General features: G+C 42.2%; 3 protein-coding genes across 5 annotated transcripts; all 3 read left to right on the top strand.

The window, feature by feature from the left end:
* The first annotated feature begins 253 nt into the window (after window positions 1-253).
* ubxn11 (UBX domain protein 11) lies at window positions 254-4,762 on the top strand. Its single transcript, XM_061675795.1, has 13 exons — window positions 254-351; window positions 608-633; window positions 1,072-1,241; window positions 1,311-1,362; window positions 1,433-1,509; window positions 1,572-1,620; window positions 1,719-1,930; window positions 3,006-3,083; window positions 3,158-3,281; window positions 3,362-3,447; window positions 3,554-3,627; window positions 4,388-4,537; window positions 4,612-4,762. The coding sequence occupies exons 1-13, from the start codon at window positions 281-283 to the stop codon at window positions 4,760-4,762; spliced, it is 1,320 nt and encodes a 439-aa protein (XP_061531779.1). The 5' UTR covers window positions 254-280.
* A 786-nt stretch (window positions 4,763-5,548) lies between these two features.
* On the top strand, window positions 5,549-12,814 carry hacl1 (2-hydroxyacyl-CoA lyase 1). Its single transcript, XM_061674969.1, has 17 exons — window positions 5,549-5,718; window positions 6,680-6,784; window positions 6,854-6,894; window positions 6,964-7,044; window positions 7,510-7,582; window positions 7,905-7,982; window positions 8,211-8,305; window positions 8,385-8,497; window positions 8,564-8,699; window positions 9,501-9,606; window positions 9,864-9,947; window positions 10,050-10,151; window positions 10,560-10,714; window positions 10,797-10,955; window positions 11,028-11,135; window positions 11,242-11,428; window positions 12,674-12,814. The coding sequence occupies exons 1-17, from the start codon at window positions 5,668-5,670 to the stop codon at window positions 12,704-12,706; spliced, it is 1,707 nt and encodes a 568-aa protein (XP_061530953.1). The 5' UTR covers window positions 5,549-5,667; the 3' UTR covers window positions 12,707-12,814.
* Window positions 12,815-12,839: 25 nt separating this feature from the next.
* On the top strand, window positions 12,840-25,773 carry colq (collagen-like tail subunit (single strand of homotrimer) of asymmetric acetylcholinesterase). Of its 3 annotated transcripts, none has more exons than XM_061674971.1 (17): window positions 12,840-12,900; window positions 14,926-15,035; window positions 15,737-15,795; window positions 18,670-18,714; window positions 18,887-18,913; window positions 19,641-19,712; window positions 20,047-20,109; window positions 20,520-20,546; window positions 20,623-20,667; window positions 20,765-20,800; window positions 20,906-20,986; window positions 21,907-22,003; window positions 22,370-22,506; window positions 23,113-23,232; window positions 23,371-23,497; window positions 24,357-24,459; window positions 24,536-25,773. In XM_061674971.1, the coding sequence occupies exons 2-17, from the start codon at window positions 14,963-14,965 to the stop codon at window positions 24,603-24,605; spliced, it is 1,182 nt and encodes a 393-aa protein (XP_061530955.1). In that variant the 5' UTR covers window positions 12,840-12,900; window positions 14,926-14,962; the 3' UTR covers window positions 24,606-25,773. The 3 variants fall into 3 exon arrangements, with proteins under 3 accessions (XP_061530955.1, XP_061530954.1, XP_061530957.1); XM_061674970.1 differs by having other exon boundaries at window positions 23,356-23,497; XM_061674973.1 differs by lacking the exon at window positions 12,840-12,900 and adding an exon at window positions 13,355-14,146 and having other exon boundaries at window positions 15,709-15,795; window positions 23,356-23,497.
* Window positions 25,774-25,821: the final 48 nt, after the last annotated feature.

Genomic DNA, 25,821 nt, shown 5'->3' with positions numbered 1-25,821 from the left:
AAAAATTGGAATACATAGTACATACAAAATATATACGAATTTGTGGAATGTGGACGTCATGAAAACTGGACGTTCACAAAATAACGTCATACCACATTCGCGCAATTGTCTTAAACAAGGTCATGCATAACACTTGAAATGGAACGTAATTTATTAGTGACGTTTAAAAAAAAAATCGAGAAATAGTGGAGCGTGCACAGAAGCATTTCCGGTTACTGGCGCACGCGCTCGTGTGTTGCCAATGGCAACAGACTACAAACGTTAAAAACAAGCTCCAGTCATGAGTTCGCCTTTGTCGTTACTAAAGAAAACGAGGCGCACTCCGCTTCAGTGTGAAGAAAGTACCAGACGGTAAGCAGTAATAAGAGAACTCGACCTGAGTAAAAGATTTATAACACGTTCAGGAGACTTCCGGTAAAAGATATCACGTGACCCATAGATTTTACTACACTGCGATCAAGAGTGGACATTCAAAATTGTTACACTTTAGTATTTCGTTTTTCTCATGATTTTCGTATTTAATAAATGTTTTGCGATAAATTTGGGTCAAATACTACGGTAAAAAAAAATGTGGGCTGTATTCATACAAAGTGTTTCTGTCCTACAGGGGCCAAAGGGAGAATCTGTCAACAGGTAATCTGCAGATCGCATTCAACACACTAATACAAACTATATCATATCTAGCTAGGCCCTTTCCCCCATTTGAATTAGAATCTCAGGTCTTGAATGACCAAAATCCTCCTGTGTCCTAATGATGTTCACTTTGTAAAGTTTAAAGCATCTAAGAAAGGTAAAGGCACATATATAATTTTATGAGGTTCAGCATAAGAACTGTATTCGAAACACCGCTAATTATTATGCAGCGAAGTTCTACGCCATTGCAAATTAAATTTGTAAAGACAGAATTTTTAAAGCAGTTTTTATATAAGCTTGTACAAGTTGTGTGGGATAGGCTTCAGCTCACCCGTGACCCTAATGAGAATAATGTGCTCATGAAAAATGAATGGATCATGGACGTTTATTTTGATTCTTGCATAGTATTTTTATTTTTGTATTATTTTTCATGAATAGAAAGGCCCTCAGAGGACTTCCTGGCCGGAAAAAGGTTCCCCGCCCCAGTGTTATGCTGTGAAAAGTCAGGCGCTGCGCCAGGTGACGTTGAGCTGATGTCTTCCATGGCGCAGCGGCTGACCTTGCTTGAGAGGATGGTCACAAGCCAAAAAGAGGAGATAGCACGCAGGGTGAGCACTCTCATTTCTTCGGACGAAAGACAGTTACCCTCGCTTACAATGTCTTTCTTCTTTTGGAAGGACAATGTTATTTCACTGTTGAGGGAGAAACTGAAAGCTAAGGAAGACTCAGGTAATCACCCAGAAATTTCGGAAATAATACTCGCGCAATCCTTGAATTTGTGGATAATGTGGGATTATAGAGAGTGGCCATGTTGAGAGTTGCAGTCATCTTGAGGGAAGGTGCAAACAGCTGCAGCACCAAGTGGATGACATGGAGGTACGTTTGAACAAAATCTTTCCTAGTGACTCATTTAGTAATTTGTCTGTTACTGTCTGCAGAGCTTCCTGAATGACTATGGTTTGATCTGGGTGGGAGACAAGAAGCTCAGTAATGCGCCACAGCAAACAAACATGTCAATCACAGTTACAACCTATCTACTTCCTAACTAAAAGGGCTGCTAACATGCGAGGTATACGTCTTCGCAGGCACTTCTGTTGTGCGGGATTTCCGCATGGACTTTGACCTCGTGGTACAGATGATCAAGGAGCTGAACGTCCTCGCAGGGGAACCCTTTGTACGGTCCACACCCACGGGGGCGCAGTTGGCACGAAACGATCCCGTGCAACTGAAGCTCTACAGCAATGGCATTGTCATGTTCAACGGACCTTTCCGCTCCTACCAGGAAAACAGCACCCAGGTCAGCTTGTTCAAACAAGATAGTGCTATAATACTCGAGATTGGTCTCGAGCAGTATTTCCCAGCATTTATCCAAGCCACATATTTGACAAATCTTCTTACTCAGTGTGAAATCTGGGCCTGATTAATTTAACACAAAGCAAGCCATGACTTACTCTGCTGTATGTATAGTATGAAGAGGTGGATACACAGGTTAATTGCACCCACTGCCATTTAGTAATTGTTCTTCCTGTCAATATATGTCGCTGGCATAGATAGATGAACATAGATACATTATATGTAGTAAATGAATAATATTCAGACCAATTAAGTGACACTGCTGCCGCACAGTGGTTGGTAATCACTGGTCTAGAGCAGGTTAACCAATTATTTTCAGCTCGAGACCCAAATTAGAAATAGTTTGTTCCTCCCTGGGACATTATAAAAACAACACACAGAAAGCCCTCTGTCAAGAAATTGTGAGCCTGATTGACTGATAAAATAGTTGGGAGAATTTGACTTATTCTACTTTCGTGACCCAATAAAAAGAGACTTACCACAAGCCGTAGTTTGGGAGACCCTGATCTAGAGACATGATAGTCATTTCCTATTGATGACTTGAAATTTTTTTTGTTGTCAGGCTTTTATTGGTTATATTAATTCATACTTTGTTGTGATCTTGGATTTATAGAGAGAGGTTGTTAAATTCACGTCATGTACAGTACATCACACTTCATTATTTGCAAAGACATACCTTATACTATTAGTAAATTCTTTATTTTGTATTTTTACCACATTTATTAGTTTTTTTTTTTTTTTTTTTTGCTACAACACTACAGTGTTTTCAGATAGATTCCTTTTGAAATTTACTGAAGTCAGTAATCTTGAGTGTTTTCACCACCTTTCAGCTGTCAAAACCTGCCTTTTTCCGTACATGATGCACGAATTGAACTGATTGTTCATTGTGAACAAAACAAGCTCCAAATTCCTTTCATACTCTTTTGCATTGATTGTGGCTTCACCCGGCCCAGCTAATTAACTTTAGATTCAGAAAAACAAAAACACTTTGATATTTGGATGTTTGCTTTTCCTTGCAGCAATGCATGCAGGATCTGATGGAGGGCTATTTCCCATCTGAGCTTCAAGGCAGATTTCCAGATGGTGTACCTTTTGAGGTGCGTAACCGTCCGTCTGCATCTCTCTGTGTTAAATTACATAGATGCAAAACTCTTCTCCATTTTCTCTCAAGGTCCATGACAGACGAGAAGAGGAATTTGTCCTCAGAGCACCATATGATAAATTTCCTGGTAAGGGACAGGCTGTGCGAGAGAAAAAAGAGGAACGTTCAATCAAAGTCAGCTCGCAATTTCCTGGTTGGTCCTGTACTCATCTTACATCCCATGCATGGTTTGAAATCATTTAATAACCAATTAGGTATCCGTTTGGTTCTCAGGTAAGAGATTAAGAACAAACCAGTTCCTGAACAGGCTGCCAAAAGTTATGGTGAAGGCGGGTCGAGTGATTGACATCAGGGACTCCGTATGGACAACCTTGCATGTTTGAACAGCCACATTCCAAGAGATGGGCCCGTCCGTGCACAGGTCCTACCTGTAACTGTCCCGTTCATTCCCCCCCCCCCCCTTAGGGCTCACCTGACACATGCAACAGCTGCTCAGCGATCATTGTCAATACGCCAGCACTGCAAGCAATGGAGGACAGGTATTTATGAGGTTATCATATATTGGTACTTCTTTCGACAAACCTATAATCTAAAGTGTACAAAATCTCTGGAAACAATGTTTTCCTTACAAATATAGCTGGAATGAGCACAGCTTTCCGCCACGGTAAAACAAAATCTCTACAATACTCACAGGCATACGTATACTCCTTATCGTCTGCGTAAAACGACTAATATTAAAGCGACCTGCTGAGGGGTTTGGACCGCCTCCATGCATAGCTGTATGTCTGCATTATAGTGCCCCCGTGTGGCCAAGGCGCTCATACCAGAAGGAGCAGCACAATGTCCACTGAACTGAAGCAAAAAATGTGTGAAAAGCTGATTAATTCTTCATGTTCTATTTAATTATTATTATTTTGTGTTTTGTTTTACAATATCATACAGTGCTCTTTTATTTTTAAAAACTTTACAAAATTGTTTGGCTTTTTTGGGGTTGGGGTCTGTAACAGATTAATGGCATTTCCATTCATTTCAATGGACAAAGATGATGTGACGTATGAGTGTTTTCAGTTACGAGCGTGGTCACAGAATTAATTAAACTTGTATCTCAAGGCACCACTATTTTTAGCTACCGGCTGTAGTATGCAGACTGAGACAGATCGTAGCATATATTCATATACCTCATATTTAAATGCCTTGTCTGCATTCACAGCAGTCGGAGTCAGCCATTCCGAACATATGAGTATGATAGTTGTACAAAGTGTGTAATTTTCATACGTCACATCTTGTTCCTTTTTCAAGCATGCACACAATCACCTCCGACCGGCCTTTTTCTGCACGCAACATCGTCACACTCAAGGTCAAGTCGGAAGATGGCGATTGCACTTACTTGCTGAATATGGGCATCTCCGAGACAGTAGGTCACCTGAGGCAGCACCTGGACACATATAGGTGAGCCGACATTCTTATGAACGATGTGGGAATCGCCATGCCAGCTCAAGCTTGCTCTTTTGATTGCTTTACAGGGGGCATAACTTGGCAGGCTATGACATTATCAGCGCATACCCTCAGTGTCACTACCATGATGACTGCCAAGCGCTTGGGTCATGTGGGCTCACAACCAATGCTACTCTTCTTCTGCGAGGAAGGAAAAACACAAATAAATCATCCATCTAAATAAGATGACGACTCCCATTGTTTCTTCTAAAGTTTATTTTACTCTTACGCCTGGAAGCATGACATTTGTGCACTTTACGAGATGCAGCACATTAAGTTGATTACTTCGACATGTTTCTACGTAAGAGTGGCTGTCCTACTGTGGTCAAGCTTGCTGCCACTTTGCAGAATCTGTAAGATTTTGAACTTTTGTGACTGTGGTGACAAAATGTTCAAGGTTGGAAAGTTCAGGCCATCGTAATGGAGTCTTGTCTAAGCTTTTGTTAAAAGACTGAAGGATCCACCAAAATATACATGTGAATTGATCAAATGGAATTTGTGATTAGTCACATATGGTGTAGTGCTTTACTCACCTGATAGCATGGGTTCAATTCCCACCCAATGACAGTGTGAGTGTGAATGGTTATCCGTCGATATTTGCCCTGTGATTGACTGGCAAGTGGCAACCAATCCAGGATGTGGTCGGACTTGTCAGTTGGGATACATGGCTTGATGGATGGAACTTGTGAATAAACGATTTTGTGTATAAAAAAGAAAAGATGAACGCTAGCTGTTATGATACTTACAGTGATTGCTTGAGTTGGAAATACCGCCACATTTCCTTTTAACATACGAACTTAAGTTAGGTTGCTAATGTGGTCAGACTCAAACAATGCACAAAGACTGAAAAAATTCGAAAAATAACTAGTCAAAATGTTTTTAAACGTGTGTTGTCGAATGCGCGCTTCCGTTCTGCCAGTGACGTGTTAGCGTCTCTTCTCATTGGCTTAAAATCCGGAAGTACTTACAACTGGGTAGACGGAGTTGTAACGGAGGAAATAACCACAGTGTAGTTAGTTCGATTGGCACTAGTTGGCAGATAAAGATTACACTTAAAAGGGGGAGTTTGCTGTTTTTGGACAACCATGGACGAAGTGACAGGAGCTCAGCTCATTGCTGAGTCTCTTATGAATCAGGTCAGTTGAAAAAACAAAAAACAAACCAAAAAAAAAACAGCACTTTGATTGCTAACATTCAGATAGATTAACTGTAATTGCTTTCTTAGTTTGGAACATGTTCATTTGAAACTCGATCAATAGTTCTTTCGAATACACTGTTTTTTGTTTGTTTTTTGTTTTGCTATATGTGTCAAAGTTCACCAACTGTCAAGTTAGTGCAGTATAATCGCAGACATTGACAGTTTAGGTCCAAACATCAGAAATAAGCAATATGTAAAGTGCATTGAGTCGCTCCAGCCACAAAATGTATTAATAATAAAACATTTATTAACTGTACTGGACATTTTTCAAGTAATATTCTAACGTCGTCAGCTGTCATAAGAGAGTCAGGATAATTCAACCACTGCACAAAACCAAATAAAGCTCAACTCACCTTTTAAGGGACAGACACATAATAGAAAAATGTTTTATCGGTATTGTTGGAGTCTTATTGACACGTATGCATTTACATGACGCGGTTTTTGACGGCATTGCTCATGTTATGTGCGATTGAGTGAAGTTAGCTGGGATAGGCTCAAGCTCACCAGTGACCCGAAAGGATAAGTGATATAGAAGGATGCTAATGTTATCCTGAGCAGCCTTTCCTGTTGTTGTCATAGTGAGTCATTTTTCCAGTTCCATGGTTATCATCACCCCCCCCCCCCCCCCCCCCCTCCATTACCATACCTTTCTTACCATACACAAAAGCCAAAGAAAAAGATTTTGGAGGGATGTGTCGCTAACGAAGACAATAAAGAAAAACTCCAAATCATACTTTTGAAATCAGCCAAATACGAGAAACCGTATGTCTAAAAGTCTCAAGTGAAGAAAACAATTCACTCCCTACTTGCCTCTGGACCTCTGTTAGATTGTTGCGCTGGCTGCAATGAATCTTCAGACTCCTGAGAGACATTTTCTTAATGTCTAAATGCCTCTACAGAAAGTAAAATACATTTTTGGGATTGTCGGCGTTCCTGTCATTGAAGTAGCCATGGCTGCTCAGGCTGCAGGGATCAAATACGTTGGGATGCGCAATGAACAAGCGGTAAGCAGAGCTACAGATTTGTTCTGGTTCTGTGGGTTCTTGTGTTTGATCCAATCTTCCATCCATCAGGCGTGCTATGCCGCATCCGCTGTTGGATACCTCACTGGGAGGTAAGACCGTGTGATCCAAATAATAAAAGCAACTGGTATGCCAGTTTGACTCTGGTTCCCTCCATCCAGACCAGGTACCTGCTTGGTGGTGTCAGGACCTGGACTCATTCATGCTCTGGGTGGAATGGCCAACTCTAACATGAATTGCTGGTATGAATTAAAAAAAAAGAAAAAATAGCTTTTATGGCTATACAATAATCGATGCGAATTGGGGCCGAGCCCTTCCACAAATAGCCAAAATCTGTGTGTAATTGACACCCCCCCCCCCAAAAAAAAGGTTTACAATTGCCAATGGATACTACAAGATGGCACCTAACCACCACTTTTTTATGAGACAGGACTTTGGCCTGCTTAACAAAAACTCCTTTCGTCACTACAACATAGTTCATTGGCACCACGAAGCCACAAGATGGCACCAAAATACTACTTTCTATTAGCCAGTGCTTTTGGCGCCATTTATTTCAGAAAAATCACAGAAGCAGCGAGTCGAAGGGTTTTTCAGTGAATATCAGAAGAGAAGTTCCAAAAAAAAGGTGGAGTCACATTTAGCGAATCAGGAACACTGCACATTGTGAGGCGGCGTGTAAAATGTATTTTTGTTATCTCAACATGCAGGCCGGTGGTTGTTATTGGGGGCTCTTCAGATAGAAGCCAAGAGACAGCAGGGGCCTTTCAAGAGTTTCCCCAGGTAATAAACACGTTAATACACATTTATGTCTTAGGGTGTTTGCCTCTGTTTCCCCATCAGAGTCACTCAGTCATCATAAAAATGTAGCAGAACTCTGAGGTCCTATTATAAGTTGCCAAACATTTGGACACATACCAGTACAATGGTAGTGCTTGCAGTTAATTTATAAAAAAAAAAAAAAAACTGGGGGAACTTGACTAATTCCTTGTAGCCAAAAATCTATCGGTACTTATTACAATGAATATGAAGTTAATAGAAAATCTCAATTTTTTGTGGGTGAAATGGGGAAGCTGCTGAGATTGACCCCTTTTATCTTTTTTAGGTGGAAGCATGTCGTCTGTATAGCAAATTCTCCGCAAGGCCAAGCAGTCTGGAAGCCATCCCTTCAGTGATTGAGAAGGTAACAGATCAACATTACGATGAATCCCTCCCTCCCTTTATTTGATCATCTTAAGTTAATAGCACAAAAACAGTGAATAGGCGAGTTAGGATTTTCATCAAATAACGCAAGATAGATAAAAAAAAAGAAATTCTGTGAATAGGGGAATCTGCGAGTCGTGAATTGCGAATATGTGGGGGAACGTTGCAATACGAAGACATTATTTTGTTATTGTTTGGCTGTACACAGGCTGTTCGCACAAGCATGTATGGGCGTCCAGGCGCTTGTTACGTGGACATTGGGGGGGATATGGTGAATGCCAAAGTGGACAGAAGCAAAGTCAGGTTTGTCATATTGCGCTTGTCTGTTTTCTGATGCTAGACTCAGCGTTCCCGCCTTCAACTCAATGTGTTCCTCCTCCAGATTTGTCCACTGTTGCCCGCCTCCTCCCGTCTGTTTGGCCGAACACAATGCAGTGACGGAAGCCATCGCTGTTTTGAAATCAGCTAAAAGACCTTTAGTCATCATTGGCAAAGGTAACATGAATAAATGTGCTGCATGTCTTAATAAGAGAGCCTCTGTTTCGTGATTGCGGCTCACAGGTGCAGCCTATGGCCGAGCAGAAGTCGCCCTGAGGGACTTTGTGGAATTGACCCACCTGCCGTTCCTTCCCACCCCTATGGGGAAGGGAGTGCTGCCCGATGATCATCCCGATTGTGTGGCGGCTGCGCGCTCAAGGTAGACTGCAAAAATAATTTTCAGAACTCTTTTTTAAATACTGGGGTGATTAGACATTCAGCCTTTGTTCCCCACCAGTTACTTTAGTAGCCACACCTATTCAGATTCATAAAGCGAAATGTACACATTGTTTTTATTGTGATGTCTGCCAATTCCTCTCAACCAAAAGTATTCTTGAAGCTCAATCAACATTCCAACAAAGGACAATGGCCAGACTGGTAGAAGCCAATAGAATAGAAATATGCCCACTCATTACAACTGAGATATATAAAAGAGCATCTCTGAATAGAATATAAGCAAAATGGTAAATTGAGGTTACAGTTTACACAGGATGGCTACCATTGGACATTAAATTTCACGGTCTGCTCACTTGTCATTAGTGTTGCACCATTTAGTAGGGTCACAATTTGAACATGAATGAGGGGATCCATCCTGCCTCGTATCAGCAGTGATGGTGATGACTCGTGTCGTGCGGAATATATGATTGGCACACTTTGGGCCCCTCGCTAGCAATTGAGCACGGTTTAAACACAGCAGCCTACCTTAATATCGTTCCTGACGGTATCAATCCCTTTATGATCCCAACGTGCCATCTTTTATTGCATTTCTGAAGGGAGTTTCACACAATTCTAGCAAGGAGTGTAGCTATAGAAATGCATTTATACTACCATTTTGGTCTATGTACGGGCATCACGTGTTTGATTTGTTTAACACAATTATATACTAAATGTGACTAAATAATCTGGTTTTATTTGTCACCATCTTCCTCTCTCAACACAAATCGAACCACTTGAAATGAAGAGCTCTTCTACAGACAGATGTTGTGCTTCTTCTTGGAGCCCGACTCAACTGGATCCTCCATTTCGGTCTGCCGCCTAGATTTGACTCAAATGTCAAGGTCATCCAGGTTGGTAATTACCAAACTAATGCTGTGTGGTTTATGTCTGTTTGATCTTAATTTTATTGTGGAATATTTTTGCTTTATTTTGAAAATGCGGTGCTGGGTTTTGAGATAATTTGCAGTTTCTTTCACAGTGAAGTAGTTTTGGATATTTTTTGTCACACCCACAAGGGTCCAAGTTGAATATTTAGGAATCACAGTCTGCCTTGTAGTACATTTAATGGCTCTCAGGTTACTGTTGCCACACTGTCGTCTATGTGTAGGTTGACCTTTGCCCTGAGGAGATGGGAAACAATGTCAGGCCTGCTGTTGCTCTCCTGGGGGACATCAATGCTGTCGTCCACCAGGTGCATAAGGCTGAAAATGACACCTTAATGATTCACTGATAACAGACACCTAAAGAACAGCCTGCATGTTTTTGTCAAGTATTATTATCCTGTCTCCTGCAGCTGCATGAGTGTCTATTGAAAGATGGCTGGAACTATCCTTCTGACACCGAATGGTGGAGCACACTAAAGGAGAAAATGGCCAGCAATGCAAAAATATCAAATGTGAGTTTTGCATATTTTCTGAAAAAAATAAAAAACGCAAAAACAGGCTCGCTGTTTCCCTCACAAACATACAAACCTGGAGGCTTTATTTTCCTTTATTATCTTGAGGTGAACATGTTCATGCTGAGCCAATCAATTGTTTTAACAGGATAAAATAAATGTTTTCTAACATATGCAGGCCTTGCTCATAATTCTCAGAATAATCAAAATGGCTTTGTAGACTTTTTTGGGGAAAAAAAGTCCTTATACAGGCAAACTATTTAGTCTCTACAAGCATGTTTTTGAAAGGAGATGATATTTAAACCCAGAAACCTTGACAGTGAGGCAGATGCACTAACCACATCTTCTAATTCATTTGGAACATGTTTTACTTAACAATCTCTTTGTCCTTTCTCCGATTCTCCACAGGCGCTCGCTCTCAGGTCAACGCTACCCATGAACTACTACACGGTGTTTCACCACATCTCACGGCTGCTGCCGCACGACTGCCTAATTGTCAGCGAGGGCGCCAACACCATGGACATCGGACGCACTATGTTGAATAACTATTTACCGCGACGCCGGCAAGCACGGTTTCATCTACTGTAAGAGAAGCTTTATTGCGGAGTGGGGTAATCTGATGCGGTTATTCCTGATGACCTGCAGGTTGGACGCCGGCACATTTGGAACAATGGGAGTGGGCCCTGGTTTTGCTATCGCCGCAGCTGTTGTGGAGAGGAGCGAGAATAAGGGCCGAAGGATTGTCTGCGTGGAAGGGGACAGTGCTTTTGGCTTTTCTGGTATGGAGGTTGAAACCATGTGCAGGTGAGCAGCTTTACTTTCTTTCTGTGGCTAAATGTTTTCTGGAGCAATCATTTAGCCCTCCTTTTTAAACAGGTACAGCCTACCAATAGTCGTGATTGTGGTGAATAACAATGGTATATACAGCGGAGTGGATCCTGAGACGTGGAAAGAAATGGCAAAAATGGGGGATCTGACCAGCATGTGAGACAAAAGTCATTGTATAATTTGTCAAATCAAATGCCATCTGCTGTGATGTTTTTTAAAAAAAAAAAAATACTTATTCTTGTGCGTTTCCTTAAATGATCAGCGCACCCCCTGTGACCCTCCTGCCTGAGGCGCGCTACGACCAGGTGATGACAGCCTTTGGCGGGCGCGGTTTCTTGGTGAGGACGGTGGAAGAGCTGTGTAACGCTTTGCAGCTCAGCTTGAGTGAGTGGGAGCGGCCAAGTCTTCTCAACGTGCTCATCGACCCTTCATCAGACAGAAAGCAACAGGTATATAAGCTCTGACAAGAGGCAAACTTATATGATCGAGGCTCTTAATAGCCTACATTAACACAACAAATTATACAGATATGATAGGATTTGACAGAAATGTAACCATTTGAACACACACATATAAAGATAGTTGGTTAAAGGGCAGAGTCAAGGATTCTAGTTTTAAGTTGCCGTTCCACCTACGTCCTCTCGGAGGAAGTATTGCACTTTCTGTGGCCTATGACCCATCCCGCCCACTGTGCACACAAAATACCTTACATTGCTCGTTATTGCTCGTAAACCAGCAGTGGTTTCAACCAGTGATTCCCAACCTACCTGGGAAAATTGTCCAATTTCACTGAATCGATCATAAAATTATAATTTGTTTATTTTAAAATAAAGAATCATTTTTCATCTATCTATGCCAGCAACGTATAGTGACAGGCAGAACAATTAAATTCTCTTCCACTAGATGGTAGAAGGTAGAATTAACCTGCGTATTCACCTGTTGCCATTCATGCAACAGAATAATGGATTTGTGTTCAATTACACAGGCCCAGATTTTACACTGAGTAAGTACATTTGTGAGTAAAAAATGTGCTTTGGCTAAATTAAGGTTGGGGAAAAAATGGCTAAATAAACCAAAACAGATCAAAACAAACACTAAAACACACAGTCAAAATTATTACCTCCTTGCTGACGTTAATAATGATAGGGTAGGACATAACGGCACGGAAGGAGGTGATTGGCTGGCACCTGAAGACGAGAACAGGTGAAGCCAACGGCTAAGTTCCAGGAAATAACATAAACAAAAGCTGCAGCTCTGATGCTTGACTGAATTAAAATCAGCGGCATTCCAGTTGGTGATTATTAAAGACCAACAAACGGCTCAGTGTTTATTTGACTGCACTGTGCCCCTGAGCGCTAATCCTTCCACTCCACAGGTGCACAGTGAAGCTGCTCCTTTCCACTCACAATCCCTCAACCTCACATCAACTTGACCCCTCTATTTCTGGTCCCTTATAATTAGAAAGCGGGGCCCTCTGTGTTTATGTTGAATGTAGCCACGCAACACTCTGTGCATGGTGGCATGGATACATGCAGGTGATGGAAGGTTCCATTGATGCACTAAGCTCCACGGTTGTGCGTGCCCTCCTTTTCGTCTGACGATGGATACCTTACTCTCAGTCTTTGTAGTCAAAATCACAGGCAGCCACAAAAAACATACAAATGACAACTTATTTTTTTCCCCTGTATTTTCAGGAGTTCCCTTGGCTGACCCGTTCCAACTTGTAGAAGGAAAGTGAATCTGTTTTGTTATTACAACCGCTGGAAACTTGAAAACATGATCGTTTCTTAATGACCGAAGTTTTTTTCCTTTAATTACCACGATGTTGTTGATTTGTTTTTTTTTTGTTTTTTTTTTTGGGGCGGTGGGTCTTGTAATGACTGCTAAGCAACCTGAGGTGGCTTTCGATACTGTACCTACAGTAAGTACATCAGTGTCAGTTGACTAATACATGGCCATATTTCTGCAAATATGGTTTATTTTGAATTGCATGAAATAATTGAGGGCCCTCGGTGTGGAATGCTGCATTCATTTGGAATGGAATTTTCTGTGGTGGTTAAACAGTTCATGTGAAAAGTCATGCATAACAGTTGTAATTATATTTTAGTATAAAATTCAAACTAAAAAAACAATTGGTGAAAAAGCTTCTGGTTCTACATAGTGATGTATTAACCATTGCAGAAACAAAAAAAAAATGTTGTTAATTGCCAATAGGCAGCTGTAGTATAAATCTTACATTGGGTGGAGGTCTAATACATCTGTTAAGCATTGTTATTAACAGGAAAAACAATTAAAAGCTCTGCATTGATACTAACGCAAAAAAATGTATGTACTGTATTGTATACTTGTATTTATTATGTCAAAATTAATTATAAATATATATGAATTTACATTTTGATGGCAGTTCCTTCAATTGTATTGAAATATCTTTTTTTTTGTCTACCAACACATTATTTCTTTCACACATGGTGTAGACTACAGAAAACATGGAAAGGTTTTAATGAGCATTAAGAGAGAGAATGCATGCCCAGAAGTATTTACTGCTCTCACATTCCCCTAAAGCGCCCGAGAGGAAAAGCAGACAATTTATTTTGTAGGACTATCCGGGCAATAAAACCAATGTGGCCTAGAGTAAATGGATACTACAATTGCTCAAGGGCTGGCTGAAAAAGAAAAAAACATGGCAATCAAAATAACCGTAAAGCCGCACGATAAAATGAAAAAGTATGTGCTAATGCACATGAGATCTTGTAGCAAGGCAAACTGTGGACAAGTCAGTGTGTGGTCCCCCGCTGTGAGAGGAGTGGAAACAACAAAGGCACCCCCTGCAGTAGTAGAGCTCTAATATTGGCACCCATAAGCAGCTGGCAGGCCGCCTCCTGTAATTTTAGCGCACATGGATGCGGAGGAAAGGTTTAATGGGCATTGGTGGACATGCCCCCCTCGCGAGGGCGTCAAGACAGCAGAGCAGACAGGCAGAGGAGAGGGAGAATGAAGAGGTGAAACGCAGAGCGGAAGAGAGGTCTGCTTTTTGCGTCACAAATAAAGTCAGGCAACTATGAGCAGCAGCATGACTCCTCTAGCACATGGACTCTATCTGACTCTCTGCTTTTACTATGGCCTGGCCCAATCATCTTTCCTGGACAGCTTTAGTTCCTTCCCAGCAGGTAAGCCAATTGTCATTATGCGTGTGTTTATTGATGTGTGCAAACGTGCGTGCACAGGTGTTGAAGGGTGCGGAGGAAATCCGCATGAAGAAAATTAAAGTGCATATTGAGAAAATCCAATGCATTACCTGTGCCTTTACAAATATAATAAGGCAAATTTTTGATTGAAACTGTCAGAGAGGGATTTGTTTAACAATGTTTGTTTTTTTGTAGTTGTAGCTTGCAGTGATTAAGAACATGATGACATAGATTGGAGTTTAATTTTTTAAAATTATTTATATAGGAAGAGCAATATTAGAAAGATCTCAGTATGGTGCGGTGCGGGAAAAATACAACCTTAGTAGTAAATCTTGAATTAATAAATCAATCAGTATCAATCAAAACAGAATTTTATTTTCATAAAGGCTGAATTGTTTGCATGTTTTGACATTATTAGATGTGATTAAGTGGTCTTGTAAACTACACTTGTTGTCTTGTTGTTGTAGCCCATGAGGAGGACTGGAAATGCCTCTATAAATAGCCAATGCAGCGGTACCTCATGTCTGCACGAGGAATTGGACGAGTGTCACCATTTGATAGTTTGCACCTGTTTCCAACATGCTAACTGTTTGTGGTTGAGCCTCTTTGGGATTGCATGTGTTTGTGCCACCAGATGTTGCCCATGCATGTTCATCAATGAATCCCCCCTTGCGTTTGTATTCAAGAGAACATCATTCATGCATTGTTCTGACCTGTCCTCAACATCTTCCTCCTGTGTATTGCCTTTGCACCTTACACAGCACTCACCCCCCAGGAGCAGCAGAGGAGGTTGAACCCATGCTGTTTAGTGAGTCCGCCTCCACCCCCCCTCTTCCCTCCACCACCTTCACTTTGGCGCCGCCACGCTCATGTGAGTCCAAATCATGTGACCGCCATTCTATTGTGGAATATCCAACGTGTCAACGTTGACGTGTCCTTGGGAGATGTCCAACCGGTGTCACACACGCGCTTCCTTTTAACCTCTAAGTAACAGAGATGGATCGATGCATGAATATACACATAGCTAGATAGATGTTGTGGTATGCTTTGGATCATGATCATGAGATGTTCCTTGCCATAGATCAGGGTTGTCATCGCAGTTATGGTTCCACTCGGAGGGCCGTTATGGCTGCAAACCCATATGAATGTATGATTGCCTCATATTATTACATATACACAAGTTAATGGATAATTACTTTTGAAATCAAAAGCCAGTAAAAACAGTTTGTTCAAAGACAGTATGAATCAATTTTATTATAAAAGTGGGGTTGGAAACAAAAAAATGCCTGCAATATCTCAATATTTTTAAAAGTGAAGCCAATTTGGAATTTTGGTATTGTAGCAAGAAACACAAAGTCGATCCACACTCTCGCGGGCCACATAAAATGACGTGGCGGGCCGGATCTGGCCCCCGGGCCACCTGTTTGACACGTGTGCCATAGATAGTCGCCTGACACACCAATTTAATGAGCGTTGGTCAAATGTGTAAAATAAGCTGTTTTTGGTGTCATTTTACAGAATAGTTTGATATTTTCTTTTATCAGCATGGTAATTCAGAGTCTCCATCTGAAGGTAAAGGTTCCTCCTGTGCCCACGGCCCCCCTGGCCCCATGGGCCCCCCAGGACCTCAGGTAAGAGCTTACAAATTGTCAATTCGTCATTGTCAGTCTTTCATGTTTCTTTAGAAACTGACAAAGATTATGGAAGCATTTTTTACCAAGACTTTGAAGACTCAATGACAGTGACTCATTCACTATTCGGCCCACCAAGTCTTAAGTTTATATGGCCAATTATTGGAAATTGATGCAAGGTTTACTTGAGACCGGTTTTTCCCAACGTTTATTGAACCAAGGCATGTTTTACATCAGAAAAAAAAGAAAATCCCACGCCACCAAACAAAAAAATATATATAAAAAAGTGGATGTACAGGTTAATTATGTAGCTTCTGCCATCGAGTGGAAGTTTAATTTTCCCCCCCGTCACTATAGATCACTGACATAGATAGTTGAACAACATATGTTATTTGTCGTGAATAAATAATTCTCAGACCAATTAAGTGAAATTGGATCATTTCTCGCAGCACACCAGAGGTCTCCCATGTCAAGGCAACACTGTTACAATCTTTTCTGACGTTTGCACAAGATTTTTTTCAAATCATGCCAAATATGCTTTCAAAGATTGTGGACGACTGAACAGGTAACCTGTTACTTACAGTGTGTCTCCAACTTGAGAGATCCTGCAGAGGACGCAGGAGAGGGACTCTCTCATGCATGGAACACAGCAGCCCATTAACGCTCCGCATTTAGCCGCAGACACAAATAGCCTTTTTCCACTGACAGCCTGCAGCGCACCTCCTGTCATTTTCTGAAACTTGATGAAGAGTTGTCTGCCTGGAAAGGCATACAGGCTTGCATACATTCTGGGGATTACCAACCCAAGCGCGTGGCCATGTGTCCACTTGGGTGATGGACACTTGTTAAGGCATTCAGTTCGATTTTTCTCCCGATTCTCCTGACAATGATTCATTTATTATTAAATGTTTTGCTGTGGTCGACCACCCTGGGCTACCTCAGCAGTATCAGGCCTGCAGCAGGCACTTTTTAAATCAATAGTTGCCACTCAACCCTTAATTAAAGCTGCAGCTCACATTTCCACTTGCGGACTTCTTACGCATCCACTTTGGGGCTAGGGATATTAATACATAGGGCCCTATATTCCTGAACGGCGTAAATCTGGTGCGGCAGGTGGTGCAACTGCGCGCCAGAGGCGGGTTAGACCGGTGTTGGTAATTTCGTTGACAAATGAAGTCCGGCAGATTTGAGGGTGGGCAGGCTGCGCCATTGTGGGAGTGTTTACTGCAAACTTCATTTGCTGCCAATCAAAGCAGCTACTCTTATTACCTTTAAATGCGGCTCAACTTACAGTCTCCACAGAGACATCTCTGTGTGGAAGAGGATGATGTGTGATTGCAGCTATCCGTGCATGAGTGCAGCATTGTAGCTGTCTGGCCGTCGTGGCAACAGACAGTGTGACCAAGTATACAGACTGCACTTGAGATAAACGCTGGTGACCTAAATATATTCACGGAGCCCAATATCTGTCCGTCTGCGCCCCGATCAAGTTCACCAAAATTGCGTTAGACCAGCGGTCTACCTTGCTCCAGGAGTTAGACGTGGTCTGAGCAGACATAAATTTATATCGACTTTCTGCCACCTAATTGTCGCTCGGCCAGGCGCAATTCCAAGGGCACTCCCTCTGCTGTTCCAGAATGCCCAGCTTGGTGTACACTGGTCTGCCAAATTGGCAAACATGCACAGCGAGCCTTGCGCTTGCACAAAAGTCAGTATCACCCCGCCGCAGATGTGCTGTCTATGCAAAAAGAGGCCCTCCTGTTAAATGTTGAGGATTTGACATTTGCGATGGCCTTGCAATGAGGTTTTAAATTGTTTTCATGGTGGGATTATTTTAACAGGCCTGTTTCCCTTTAAATTCGAATTAAGATGATAAGTGTATTAAAATTTAAGTGTGAATGTTGGGTTGAGTATAATATGATTTTTTTTTTTTTTTTAAAACTTAATTGACACCATAGCATTGCAACAACAACAACAACCACAACAACGGTAAGGGTTGTTGTCCCACATTTTGAAAAGCACTGCAGTCCAGTAATTCCCTTCATAATCGCGGATCACTGTTGACAAATTCAGCTATTTGCATTTTTCTGTCACCAAAGTCACCAAACTTTTGGAAACTGAGAGCGATTCGTGGTCTCTAATTAATTTGAAGGGCTACCAGTTTGAGCAACGCTGCTGAAAAAAAAAAAAAAAGTGCTCAATTGACATTTAATTAGATGTTATTTATATTTAATGACATTCATCAATGACACATCTAAGACACTGTATCAACAATAATGATTGTTTCTACATCATTCCTAGAAATTTACAATGTCCCAATGTGGTCCTTGATGGCTACCTGGTGCCTGCGGGCACCATGTTGGTGGTGACCCTTGTCTTAGGATACCACACAGCGCTACAAAAATCCCATCTAAATAGGAAAGTAGTACACAAGTGATGGTGAAAGATGTAGCGGCAGGCTTTGTATGTCGGGGAGGAGCCAGGTTCAACCTGGGTTGTTAGTGGAAGTTACGGGTAGCCTTCACCGTATTTGCATGTACACACACATACACACACACACACTTTCGGGGACATTTTTTTTCAGAATTTCATCATCTGTAAGACATTTTCTGTAAGGGTAATTTATGTATGTATGTATTTATTTATTTATTGTCCCGTTAGGCTGTTAAATCAAGCAGAATGGAATATCTATCTCTTTTATGCTGGAACAGTTGTCATATGAGTTTGAAATTCTGTTAAACTGTTTTGGGATCATAGTTTGGGGTATATTTACCATTTCCATTTTTTGGCAGGGCTCAGTCCCTATCCTTGTTGAATACTTCGGGATTACTGTATATCCTGATATGACAGTGTCTTTTATTTAATGTTTTGCAGGGTCCACCAGGATTACCAGGGATTGGAGGATCCAAGGGAGAAAAGGTGAGGAGTTTCCTCCATGACATTTATGCCACTCAAGATACATGATGACGTGTGCTCATTATTTTTGTGAGCTCAATTTGTCTTGGCCTGCAGCCCAAGATGCTGACAGATGCTAGTTTGGAAATGCATTAACGGCGTCTGTCCTTGTCCCTCCTTCACATCCTGTTGTCAGGGAGAAATCGGAAGACCTGGACAAAAGGTGAGCGTCTTCATTAATCACCAGTTATTCTGCGCTAAATGGATTTGGACAAAAATGAGATTCAATGTCAGTGGCTGCTTTGTGAGCAAGCACAACCTTGACAGGAGACACAGTACACATGCAACAGCCACATTTGAATGATGTTGAGCTCACGTCGGGGGGGCCCTGTGTCTCAAAGTCGACCACTCAAAGGGACAGCATGCGTCGATGCAACATGACACGGACTGAAGGGCGCGTGTGTGCAAAAGCTCAGGTGATTGGTGTGGACCACCAGCTAAAGAGTCAAATCCTCATTGATGACTTTCTGTGGGCCGGTGGATTCAATGGCGGGTGGTCTTAGCGAGCCGCATTTGCAGCACCGCAGTGCAATTTAGCTTAGTGCTCGGAGCCAGGTCATAAATCATTTTATTTCCCACAAGCACCGGCTCCTGTTCTATGCACAGGCTATCATTTAATTAAATAGGACAAAGTGACAGCGCTCGTTAAAATCAGTCTTCCCCTACATGTGCAGGACTTACATGCAGGAGAACGTCTAATAAATACTAAAGCAAGCGGACTGACATCCTTTGCAGCAAATACTTTCCAGTACCATGATTTGATTTTAACTTCTATTTCATCTTACAGGTTCAATTATGAGCTTTTATTCCATATAAATGTCCCAATTTATAAGCAGAGCAGGTTTGATGAGGCATTTGTTTAAATATCATGTCCCCGCCCCCCAAATCAGGGTCGGACTGGTCCTCCTGGACTTCCGGGAAAGCAGGGACCAGTCGGATGGCCAGGACCAAGTGGGCCCAAAGTGAGTAAGTCAGATCTCTTTCTGTAGATACTGTATGTTGAAGATGCACAGGAATCAATGAAATATATTTTCCAAACAATGTTCCACAATTATGTTTTATAAGGATTTCATAGCTCAATCAAGGGTCGTGAATGATCAAATTCACCTAATTTCTGTTGGAAAATTAATTTTAGAGGGGCAGCACACCGGTCCAGTGGTTAAAACATCTGTCTCATAGTTCCGCTTCAAAACATAATTTATCAACAATGAATTCCATTTTTAACAACCAACCAATTGATTATAATGTATTCAAGTCAAACCATTTCTTGTACTATTATTATTTTTCTTTGGTCAGGGAGAGAAAGGTGATCCAGGCCTAATGGGTTTACCTGGCGGGAGAGGACCAATTGGACCCAGGGTATGTGATCTGTGCGTTAACTATACTTTACTGTATAGTGGACCCCCGCTATTCATGTTGGATAGGGACCGGGGCGGACCGCAAATAGCCAACATCTGCGGCTAATTGACGCCCATTGTAATTGCATTAGGAGAGGGGGGGGGGGGGGGGGGGTGGGGAACAACATTTTAAATGTAACTTATTTTTTTAAAACCCCCCACAAATCTTGAATAAGCGGGGATAAACCACCACTAAGTGTTTTTGGAAAAAAGAATAAGAAAGAAAATGTAAAAATGAAAAAAAAAGGAAAACAATTGGGAAATAATTCTGCATAAAGGTCAATCCGTGGGTACCGAATGCGTGAGCAATGAGTATGTGTGGGTCCACTGTACATTTTCTCAACATGCATATAATACTTACCTGTATTTTAGGGTTTACCTGGATATAAGGGTGAAAAGGTACGTGACCCCTTTCGTTGTGAAGATTGACAGCAAAATTATAATTAATGGGACTCACCTGTGTTCGCTCAACCAGGGTTCACGAGGGGAACATGGCGAGAGAGGCTCCAAAGGCGACAAAGTGGGTACATAACCAGGATAGTTGCTGTAAGCATTGATGTCACATGACATATTTGATGCATCTAGTTTCACCATCTTTTACTCTTTCATGTCTTCAGGGGACAATGGGTTTCCCTGGGATGCTTGGACAGAAAGTGAGCGCCATTTTCTCTGATGTCTTTTTTTTTTTTTCCCCCCCCTTTACAAATTATTGATGATGTTATAATGATGATCATTTTCTTTGGTTTGTTTTCGTGCAGGGTGAAATGGGTCCAAAAGGAGAACCCGGCGTTTCAGGAAACAGAGGACCCACCGGTCGACCAGGCAAGAGAGGCAAACAGGTGAGATGCCGTCGAGAAATATTTAAACTATGGGATACGATGTGCCGTGTTTCCCAACCTTTATTGAGTCCATTTTGAGGCACCCATTTTAACATTGAAAAAAATCTCATGGAACACCACCAAACAAAAATGTCACAACGAGTGTGAATATTGAAATAATGATGATCTTGTCTCTATCTACTCACAGTTTGAGTTGGTGTGAAACTTTAGCCTGTTTAATTGAACAAAAAGCTGAAATAATACGGTACACTACTCACAGGAATGCATGACCTATTCTGTTGTACGAATGGCGACAGGCGAATACTCAGGGTTATTGTACCCTAGGACATTTAATGGAACATTTAATTGTTCATTCTTTCACTATGCACTGCTGGCATAGATAGATAGATTGATAAACAAATATGTATTTGTAATGAATAAATACTAATGATCAATTCATCAATTAAGTGAAATGTACCACCGCACCGCTGAGAATCTTTTACGGCACACTCGGGTGCCACTGCAATCTGGTTGGGAATCACTGCAGTGATTAATTTATATGTGATATAAATATAATGGCACTAGTGCATTATAGCGAATACTCTTAACCTTTGAAAAACACGAAGTAAATTCTGAATTGTATTCTAACTCCACACATTTGTCAGTGTTTTGTAACGTGTGGATGTCAAAGCAGCGGTAAGTAATACAAGATTATCACACAGTCCCGTTAGCATTAATGCTAGTAGCATACATGAAATGTGTCCTGGCTGGTCCACCGATCTTATGGGCCACTAAAGTAGGTTAGCCATGATTGATCTACTTCAAAGGTTTACATACTTTTGCGTTCATTATTTGTTGTGACTGCTGAGAATAGAATATGAGAAGCATGCGAGAGCGTTACGGGTGTGAAGCATGTTGTGTATTGTCGGCTCGTGTTGCAGGGAGTGAAAGGAGACTCAGGCAGCGGCGGTGCAAGGGGACCTGCAGGTCCACAGGGATCTCCCGGACTTCCTGGTCCTCCTGGTCCTCCTGTCACAGGTGACGACTTTTGCCCTCCTCCAAGGGAACGTCAAGCACTTTTTGCGTATCTGTGCAAAGTGACACGATGCTCAGTCAGAGATGGACGCAGAGCGTCTGGCAACGCTCTCTGCTGTGGCACGGGGGTGCAGCCAAGCGCCGTGTCAGCAGAAAGCAGTAAAGACTGGCGTAAGCGCTTGTCTTATTTAGTGAGGAGAAATCTAATCTCCTGAGGTGAAGCAAAATGCTTGCGTCATGACATCGTGGGGCTGCAATGGGCAGACTGGCTTCCGTTACATTTCTTGGTCACATTCTGTATTAAGTTAAATAATGTACGGAGCAGTATTAGCCACAAATAACCCTTCTCTCTTCTGCCTTTGCATTCAGGACTTCACATGGTTGGCGTCAAAGGTGCCCGCGGGCCTCCCGGGCAACCTGGACAGTGTAGCTGCAGTTCTCCTAGTGGTTCTATATTAGAAGCTTATCACTCCAGAAGAAAGGCTTCCAATCTCAAAGTACCTGTGGTGAGGGGAAAGTACTCATGTTTGCACCTAAAAGATGTGATGCTTTATACAGTACAGTGGACCCCCACCGAGCCCCGCCTCGAATAGCTCCTTTATGATTGCCATGTGGGAAAAAAAGCAAGAGGTTTTTGCGAATAACAGGGAATAGGTTCCAAAAAAAGCTGAATCCCGAATATGCGGGGGTCCACTGTAGTTCTAATTCCTATGTAGGAATGGGCATAAAAATGGATTTGTAGATCAAGTGATCGATAAGAGTTCTGTCAACTGTGTGAAAGTAATTGTTGTTCAATCGTGTCGTGAAACGACTGAGTTGCATCAATTCAGCCATCCAATAAAGATCTATTTTATGACTTCATACACGAATAACTTTTGATGTAAATATTCACAGTAACAATAGACAATATTCAGTTTTGCCATGAGCTAATTTTTCCGGACGAGATGTTACAGTTGAAATGCATTTTGGCTCTCTCACGGTTCACTGTTGAGGAACAAAGTTAAAGTATTCCGTACAGATATAACATTTACCTTTTCTGTACATGCATGACGTTTCACATTTTCTCCCTACAATTAACTCAATAAATTGGAAATGATGTCTTTTCCATTCAGATCTTTGTGGTGAGCAACGAGGAGGAGCTGGAGCGTCTTCAGACAGAGAATGCGTTTGCATTCCGCAAAGATCAGAGATCTCTCTATTTCAAAGACACTGACGGCTGGTTTCCTGTTCAGGTATTGCTGCAGTCTCCAACATCCTCCATTATCAATCTTTAGTTTTTTTTCCTTTCTTTGTCAAGTAACGTTTGCCAAGCGTCTTTTCCATTTGTTGCTCGAGTCTCTTAAACTCTGTAAAAGGTTTTCCCATTCCAGATGACGGCGTTCCAGTCTATGGAGAACCCGCCCGACGAGGACGGTTACTGCGGCGACGGCGTCGTGCAGCGCAAAGGTGGCGAGGAATGTGACGACGGCAACAAAGTTGTCACCGACGGCTGCGTCAGTAAGTTTGAGTCGTTGGACACTTACAAGAAGTGAAAATGTGAGGAAGTATGAGGTCTGTATTATCCATTCGCCCCCGATGTTGAACCCGGAGGATGGCCTGCTTCCCAATCTCTATTCTAGTTCATCTCAACGGTGTTTGATAGGGTTGATGTCGGGGTTTTGAAATTCTGGACTTTGCATTTTGCACTGGGAAGAGAAAAGGTCTGCCCCCAAAGTGTTCAAACAATGTTGAAAACTGAAATATCAGATGAGCTGTGAGGGGGAAAAGGTCCGACGTGACAGCCATTGTGTGGACTGGTGCTTCGCGCTGGATCGGCCACTTTCGAGTGCCTCGTTGTCGCGCTATGGAAAAGCCCAGTGACGGCCCATTGGGATTTATTCCAGCGACCGGCGGCTATATTTTCTCGGCTCAAGCACGTAGTGTGTGGGCATAAGAAAGGTGTTAGACAAAGTAGCATCCACATTTTAGGTTGTAGCTGTGGTAATTGATTGACAAATTCTGCGGAAATGTTGACAGTGTCAGAGAGTGGAGACAATGGCTTGATATTTCATGATTTTTAAGCTTGATTTGATATACTTTTTTTGAGAATCGTGGCAGTTGACGCACACAACTTACTTTTGCGGGCCACATGAAATGCTGTGGCGGGCCGGATCTGGCCCCCGGGCTTTGAGTTTGACACCTGTGATTTAGTGGAATAGCATTTAATTGTTCTATATCACTGGTATAGAATCAAGATGTATGTAAATAATTTTTTGGTGCAATTATGCGAAGTGGTATAACCTAATGACAACACGCTAATTTGCCGCTGTGGAACTTTAACTTGTTGTCGTTCTTGCCCCTTGTTTCCTCACCGCAGAGTGTAAACATGCCTTCTGCGGCGATGGGTACCGCCACGAGGGCGCCGAGGAGTGTGACGGGAAAGACTTTGGCTACCAGACGTGTCTTTCTTACCTACCCGGGTAAGCGTTTTGGAGGTCTTCCAAAAGTGTACTTGACTGCGTGGACTTTTCACGAGTGTCTTCCTGTTATTTGCAGGTCATACGGTCACCTGAAGTGCACGCCGTACTGTGCTATCGATTCCACAAACTGCAAGTACTTCACCTGAGTGAAAAAGCTGGACATTGCGTCCAGATCCTTTTTCGTGGGACACAAACTGGGAATATACAGTCATTTTCATGCCAAATAAAAGAACAAACAAAGACAGGGAAGACGCAGCAGACGAAGCGAAGTGAAGCATATACTGTAGATAACTCCCGTGTACTGCTGCCGCATTGAATCCCTCGGAGCGTCGCTATATACTTTACGTGGAGGGGAAACTTTTCACCCAGACGTCAGAAACAGCAGGACAGCTGCCCTCCGTCTTAACCGGCCGGATTTAAGCCTCATCACGCCTCGATGGACACCAATGGATGCCCAGCAGCCATGCCGGGAGACTTTGCCAGGGGTGTCATAATCTTTACCCAGTTAATATTGGAAGAAAAAAAAAAAAACACACGAAAAAGAGAGCGAGTAGGAGCTCCAGAGCTGGGCCTCAGGCCTCGGGTATTGAGCCAGTGCAGCAGCATTTGCATGAGGCTGGCCTTCATCAAGCATGTATCACTTGACCTCTTAGTGGTTTCCACTTTGTACTCTTAACCTCACATTAACATAAGCAGGGATGCAAGTCCAACCAATATCCTCTAGCGCTATTCCTACGAGACCGTTACACACCGCACTGGCGACACAGGTGGTGCTTCTCGACTCGACACACATATTTGATCACAAATCCAAGAACAACTCTCAGGAACAGGCAAGGTCGCGTAGACTCTCACGAGCATCCACTTACTTCAGTCAGAGGCACACAGGAAACTCAACAACAACAAAAAAGATATGCAGTAGTCCTCTGTTCATCACCGGAGTTCCTTTCCAGACCCGCCAGCGATAGGTGAAAATCTGTGACGTAGACAGACCATAAAATATTCCGCACACACACTTCAAACATATTTCAACTGATTAAAACACACTTTTTAAACACACTAACCATATTTGGCAGACAAAAAAAATCCAATGTACAGACAATACGTAGTGATAATAATGGACTAAAACTGTTTCCCTACCTTTTATTGAGCCAAGGCACATATTTGACATGAGAAAAATCTCATGGCACACCACCAAACAAAAATGTAAAAAAAACCAAAAAAAGTATCTATGGCACTCTGAAATAATGATGAGCTCATCGCATTTTACAGTGGACCGCCGCATACTCGCAGTTTGGCAGCCGCAGATTCACACGTCCGCAGATTTTGTTTTTACATTTTTATGGTTTTTTTTTTTCTTTCTTT

This window comes from Phycodurus eques, chromosome 4 (genome assembly GCF_024500275.1).
Source record: "Phycodurus eques isolate BA_2022a chromosome 4, UOR_Pequ_1.1, whole genome shotgun sequence".
In the NCBI taxonomy this organism is placed as follows: Eukaryota; Metazoa; Chordata; class Actinopteri; order Syngnathiformes; family Syngnathidae; genus Phycodurus; species Phycodurus eques.
This window is presented reverse-complemented; position numbering and strand designations above follow the sequence as displayed.